At 29.9% G+C, this 7,290-nt stretch overlaps 1 protein-coding gene across 1 annotated transcript; it reads right to left on the bottom strand.

Annotated features, from left to right (window-relative positions):
- Nucleotides 1–1,266: 1,266 nt before the first annotated feature.
- On the bottom strand, nt 1,267–2,955 carry LOC115887021 (tigger transposable element-derived protein 1-like). Its single transcript, XM_030906345.1, has one exon. The coding sequence runs from the start codon at nt 2,953–2,955 to the stop codon at nt 1,267–1,269; it is 1,689 nt and encodes a 562-aa protein (XP_030762205.1).
- Nucleotides 2,956–7,290: the final 4,335 nt, after the last annotated feature.

Raw genomic sequence — 7,290 nt, 5'->3', positions numbered from 1 at the left:
CAGTTGGCTGGGGAATGACGATTGAGGACATTTCCCATATAAAATGACAGCGATCTTCATTTCACTTAGTCATCGGCTAACGCTATTTTTTTTTTCAATCATAGTACGCGGTATATTATTTATATCAAGATTTATATTATTATTTTAATATTTCGCACAACACGTGAACGCTTATTAGGTATTTTCATAGTCAATAAATTAAATAGAAATAAACTCTAGATTCCTATAATTAATCTAATTGCTCTAGATTATTATGCTACGTTTAAAAAAGGGCTTTATTAAAAATTCTGGAAATTATATGTCCAAGTTTTCCTTTTTTTTAAATTTTTAAATGCTGTAGCTCATGTCATGTTCATAATAGGTTTTTTTAACATTCCATTAAAACTACGGAGGCCTTAAAAGGCCTTTTAGCCTCCGTAATTAAAATTGTAGAATCAGCTTCAGCAACATTAACAGTTTTACCTTGTGTAATTCTGCTTATACATATATTGCATTAATTTTTCTGCTACTTTAAGATTTCTCTATTCTTACACCTAATTTATGTGATTTTCTTAGCTATAATATGATTTATAAACCATATTTTTCCTAATGGAAGGATGGAATAGGATATGCAAAATTAAGATATTTTAACATTTATTTTCCAGACAAAGCATAAGATTAAGACATAATAAATATTATAAGAAAGATCTTAATATAAATCACAAACTAAGTCTTAATTTGGTCTTGTATAAACACAGGTATAAAACTAATAAGATCAAAACTCAACCTTCACCATATTGTCAAGATTTGGCATTATAGGAAACAAAGAATTGCAGTAAATTAAGAAAAGAATATCAAAGTACACGATATTAAATACTGTAATGTATTCTACGATACAAACCATCTCCCTTCTAAAGAGAAAAAGATAAAACATAAAGCTTATTAAAATAGTCTTATCAACACTCTTCGATAAAATATGTATATGTCTAAAATTGCTATTAATCCACTAACTTGATATTTTTAAGAAATTATATGATACAAACATTACAATCAAAGTACAGTAATACCCCGGACTTACGCGATAGGTGGGACTGAGCGCTATCCGCGTAAGTCGAATTCGCGTAAGTCGGGGTACAATTTTGCATATAAAGACATACAAAGTATGTTTAATTGGGACTGGAGACTAAATAAAACAATAATTTAGGAAATAATTAGTATCTAATTCTAAATAATATGACAATACAATATACAAACTATATTAATAGAGTGTATAAACACAATCCGAAGTTATTTTGATGTAGAAGGTTTCATAAATTGTAACAAAGTCGTCTGACGAGTCAATGATTTTTTCTTCTCCCGTAATATCTCCTCGTAGCATCCTAGTAATTTTTTTATTCCATGTTTTGTAACAAAACTGCGCTCTTCATTGGAGTCTATGCTTTCCAAAATTGTTAACCCTTTTTCAATCGAACTGAGGGCTTCTGTCAAGTTTCCAACTGTCATTTGATCTTCTAATTGAACTGGATCCAAAGAATCATGATTATCAATTTCTTCCTCTTGTTCACGCATTGTTATGAGCTCATCAATTGTAAGCTCCTCATTGTGTGAATCCAACAGCTCTTGAACATCATCACTATCCACTTCTAAATTTATTTGTCTACCAAGTTCGACAACGTCTTTGATCACATTGCAAATTTCATCAGGCCCTGACACTAATTCCGCCTGAGTCATAGTGGAGAAAAAAAATGGACAGAGTTTTTTCCAGACGCCATTTAAAGTTTTTTGTGAAATTTCATTCCAAGATTCTCCAATGATTCTCACTGCTTCTAAAACGTTGAATTGTTTCCAAAATTCTTTAACAGAGAGCTCGTTGTTTTGTCTCATAGCTTCATGCAGATGTGCAAACGATCGTCTCGTGTAATAAGCTTTGAATGTTTTGATAACGCCCTGGTCCATCGGTTGAAGCAAGCTGGTTGTATTTGGTGGCAAAAATTCAACTTTCACACGTGGGTCGAAACTAGTTAAAGTAGCAGGAGGATGACCTGGCGCGTTGTCGATTAATAGCATCACTTTAAACGGGATTTGTTTAGACTGGCAATAACGTTCGACTTCAGGTATGAAGTGATGACCAAACCAGTCTTCAAAAAGGGAGGCCGTCACCCAAGCTTTACGATTCGACTTCCAAATCACGGGCAAACCAGCTTTAGATTTGTTTTTCAATGCTCTTGGATTTTCCGAGCGATAAACTAAGAGAGGTTTTAATTTAAAGTCACCAGCTGCATTCGCGCCAAGCATCACTGTCAATCGATCTTTGGCGGCCTTAAAACCTGGAAAAGTTTTCTCTTCACGCGCAATAAAAGTTCTTTTAGGCATCTTCTTCCAAAATAGGCCAGTTTCATCTACGTTGAATATGGTTTGGCTGGTATAGCCACCTTCATTTATCATAGCTTTGAGTTTCTCTGGATAGAGAGATGCTGCCTCTTTATCTGCACTTGCCGCCTCTCCACTTTCTGCAATGCTATGCCAGTTACAGCGACTTTTGAACCGGCTGAACCAACCGTTACTGGCTTTAAACGTTTCATCTTTAGCCATCTCCCCAGCTTCTTCTTTTAATTTCTCAAAAATTTGTTTAGCTTGAAAGCACACCGTGTTCTGATCAATAGGACAATTTTTCACACTTACTTGATTATCACACCATAATTTTAACAATGTTTCCATTTCAGCGATAATACCATGCCGTTTACGAATGATGCTTGAATTCAAAGACTGAGCATTTTTCACAGCTTCGAGAATTTTTTCTTTACTTTTCGTAATTGATCTGACTGTCGATTCCGGAAGTTCATACTTCTTCGCTAAATCACAAATTTTTATTTTTGCATCGTAGTCTTTAATAATGTTAAGTTTACACTCCAAAGATAATGTTTTTCTCTTCTTGTTTAAAGCAAAAGAGTCGGTTCTACTTCGTTTGGATGCCATAGTACTTAGTAAATATCTCAGGTCGTCGCACAACGCACAAAAAAACACAAAATCGTAACTTATGTACCTACGCGCCGATTCCGCACTACACGTATGTGCTTGTTGTAAACTGAACGAATAATAATGCGGGCGGGGGGAGTCAGAAACAAACGCCGCCGCTTGACCTTGACTGCACGGCGTTCAAACAAAAAACGAATAGACGAGAAAATTAAATCGCGTAACTCCGAATTCGCGTAAGTCGAGGTAGCGTAAGTCGGGGTATTACTGTATATTATATTAGTAACATTATAGGTAAAATATGTTACCTCTATCTCCCATTGACGTGTATTGTTCTATAAGACTCGTCATGGTAATATTTCAAAAACATCAATATACATAATATAATGAAAACTATTGTTGCCTGTAAATAACTAGAAATTAAATAACTTGAAAGAAATAAAATAATTCTAATAAGTTTAAAACCATTAAGAAAAAAATCCGTAAATGATAATTTTTAATTCTAATGTAAATATATAAATAAATGTTATTATTCAAACCACTTCCATATCTCTGTATTATTACGTACAATTTTATATATTCTATAATACTTTCATTTCACAATCTTCATTATCCTTCTTACCTTAATTTTGGATATCAAGATAAATCTGAAATTATAAAATTAATTATAGAATCTGTATTATTATTAACACTGAAAAAAAAAAAAAATTCAACTGCAAATAATTCGAAAATAAACTGCAATTTGGCAACATCGACGATGTGCGCCTGCGTAGTATCGATGATCAAATGCAGCAAATATGGCCTTCAAAGGTCAGCCACCGGATCCACACTTTTACCAAAGAGTAGATAAGACAAGAGACGACAGTTCGCGCGGTACCTTTCATGTTTGAGGTGGTGGGAGAGTGACCTCGTCTCGCTTGTCCCTCTTTAAATTTTCGTAACTTTTTCGCGGGAAATTTGAAATAGACTATTATTAAAATTTGCCTGTATAGCTTATAAATAGTTACTGTGTGTGGTAAAGAGATAAATAGAAACGAAAAAAAAAGAAATTTTCTAAATATTATATAAAATAAATTATAATTAGAAACATATTTGTCGGGGAATAAAGATAATAAAAGCAATATTTTGTATATCGTTGGTAAACAAGAGAAAGTGACCAAGTCGATTTGTAAGAAATGTTTTATTTACGTGTATTTTTTTTACATATGGACTTGAACAAGTGTAATATCACAATGTGGAGTTTATCAAAAAAATAGAGTTGCTCAATTTTTATTTAATAAATCCTCGCAATTATATAGTATATTTCTATAAAAATACTTTTCAGGATCCTTTGGAAAAGAGTAAAATATTATGTTTGTCGAAGAACAAGACCTATTTTTGCAGTCTTTATAAACACACACAATGCCACCATCTCGTCTTTTCCTGCTAACAATAATTACAAATTAGAATGCTATAAAAACGATACTAAAATTAAACCTTAAAAACTCTCAAATCGATAATATATCGAAAATCTCTGAAAACACACACTTTAAAAGGCAAAAATGCAAGAAAACAACTAATCAGATTTGTTTATGTTTAAGCCTGATTAGCACAGCTGATTAGCGTCCTAAAATCTTAGGTTCGAATAAATAAAATGCGCAGTTGTCAGATTTTCAGATTTTATCTGTTTATCTTCGAAATCGACCAACTTTAGTCATTCTGTTTCTTTGATATTATCAGTACATTGCGAAAAAAGAACCTAAACCAACCTAAACTAAAAATTTACATTTCCGTATTAACATACGTTACTTTATATCCTTCTTATATTATTAATTTATTTTCAGAAAATCTTGTTAATTTTTCAAAGAAATATACTTGGCAACAGACAAAATGGGACTTGATGGGACCTTTAAATTTTAATATATCTGCGTCTCTCTCGCGAAATTCGACTTCTTTGTTCACTGTCGTCTCTTGTCTTATCTACTCTTTGCCTTTACCTTATTTCTAGATATTATGCATAAAAGACTAAAAAAATATATTTCATAATTATTTATTTATTTTTAATTCTAAATAAAAATACTGATTTAAATCCCTCTAGTTTTTAAAAATTAAAGAAACCTGCTTTTCATCATTTTCTATTAAAATCTAACAATTTTCTTCAGTGTGAAATGCTGTTCAAGGCGCACGGATGTCAAACGTGACGTCACGCAATTAGTTCCCATTTGACCAATGCTATTCAAAGCTCTTTGCAAGGCTCTTTGTCGCTTCTGTATGGTGTGTATATTCTGTGGTATTACCACAGGCAATGCCGTCTCTTAATAGAACAGCCATCGACCCTGGAGCGAGATTTATGACGTCACGCTAGTTAGATACTGCGGATTAATAAATATGTTGTAGAATACATGGAAAACATAATTATTCCTCAGATTTTTGGTTTGTATTTTAAAAATGATATAGTTTACATGAAATATACATAATATACAGTTAATAACTACAACATATATACTTATTTATAGTAATAAATACTTTGGCAAATAAACTATGAACCATACAAATGCAGAAAATGTTTTACAATATACAAATAATGTATTACATATATATTTTAAATTTTGGGGTTTGAAAATCGATCTAATTTAAGAAAAAACATTCAATATCTACTAATAATGATGTATTATTATTTGCATTCACAAAATTTATATGTATATTTTGCAAGTATCAATGTTCGAAAATTATATTTACAAATAATACAATATCATCTAAAAAGGCGTCAGCGATGGCTATGAAATGAAGATCGCTGGCATTTTATATGTAAATTATTTAAAATTTTTGATTTTCTTGGGATTTTTTAGGTTCGGGAAAAACAACTGATTTAAGTTTTCATTTGGGTTTTCATTATTTTTTATTTGTTTAAAAAAAAAAAACGCTTTGTATAGCCTTCATCAGTGTTGTGTCATATGAAAAAAATAGTGTCGAATATAATCCAAAAATTACTATATAAAATTTTCACACCACATAATGTTTACTGCAATTAATAAACTAATATAAACTTATCAAAAGATACCACATATTTTTAGAATTACTATTCTTAACAGTAAAACTATCTACATTGACTATGGAGTACGCAGTAAACATTATGTGGTGCGTGGTGTGAATATTTTATATGTAATTTTGGATTATATTCGACATTATTTTTTCTTCTATATGACACAACACTGATGAAAAAAATAATGTTAGCCGAAAAGGTTTTTTTAAAACCAAATAAAAATAATGAAAAACCAAATGAAAACTTAATCAGCGTTTTCCCGAACCTAAATCCCAAGAAAATCAAAATTTAGAAATGTTTAGAAACACGGTTGAAGAATATCAAATTTTCCAAGATTGTAAAAATTCTAGTTAATTATTTTTTTATGTGTACAATTATTTAGGGAATGTCATCGATGTTCATTTCAAAGCCAACTAGACGCCGATTTTTTCGATGATGGGTATAATTCTTACACATAAAATGTAAATAACATTCGACCAATTAAAACAAAGAAATATGAATTTCTTAGTATATTTTAGTAACACCTTTTATTCTTAAACTTAATTTTGTATTGCAAATATACCAATTTTATTGTTATTTTTATTCATATTGTATTCAGCCATCACTTAAATATTTGATATTAATTTGGTATTATAAATAATCAACACTATTCAGTAAAATTACTGAACAAATATATGTTATGCTTTACATACATTATATTATCTAACAAAAACACATTCTTCTTTTAAACTTTATCATTCTTGTCTTTACAAAAATCTTTTTTAATTCTTTATTTTTCCCTAGAACATAATACCTACTTACGTGTTTATCTTACGTGTTTGAATCTTGGAGTGGAGATTCCACAATATGAATATAATATATATATATATATATATATATATATATATATATATATATATATATATATATATATATATATATATATATATATATATATATATATATATATATATATATATATATATATATATATATATATATATATATATATATATATATATATATATATATATATATATATATATATATATATATATATATATATATATATATATATATATATATATATATATTCCACAATATAAACATAATTGTCCAGTTTTCCAGTTTTCTTCAATACCATCCTGGGAGAATATTATTTTAAATTTATTTAAGATATTTTCAATAGAATTGTCTTGATTTATAACTCGTACCCACTTTTTCTTGCTCTTCCGGATATTTTAAGCTGCCTAGTATAACTATCCTTTCCACCAGGAACACAACAAAGAAGGTGAGCCAAAGCACCAAAAACACACTCCGCTTAAGCTTTATTGATG

The sequence above is a fragment of the Sitophilus oryzae genome, unplaced genomic scaffold (genome assembly GCF_002938485.1).
Source record: "Sitophilus oryzae breed Bouriz unplaced genomic scaffold, Soryzae_2.0 scaffold_551_pilon_pilon, whole genome shotgun sequence".
Taxonomy (NCBI): domain Eukaryota; kingdom Metazoa; phylum Arthropoda; class Insecta; order Coleoptera; family Curculionidae; genus Sitophilus; species Sitophilus oryzae.
Note: the sequence above shows the minus strand (reverse complement) of the source record. Positions and strands in the feature narration are given on the sequence as shown.

Coding starts and splice junctions, on each gene's coding strand:
- LOC115887021 (XM_030906345.1), bottom strand. CDS start 2,955: ATGGCATCCAAACGAAGTAGAACCGACTCTTTTGCTTTAAACAAGAAG.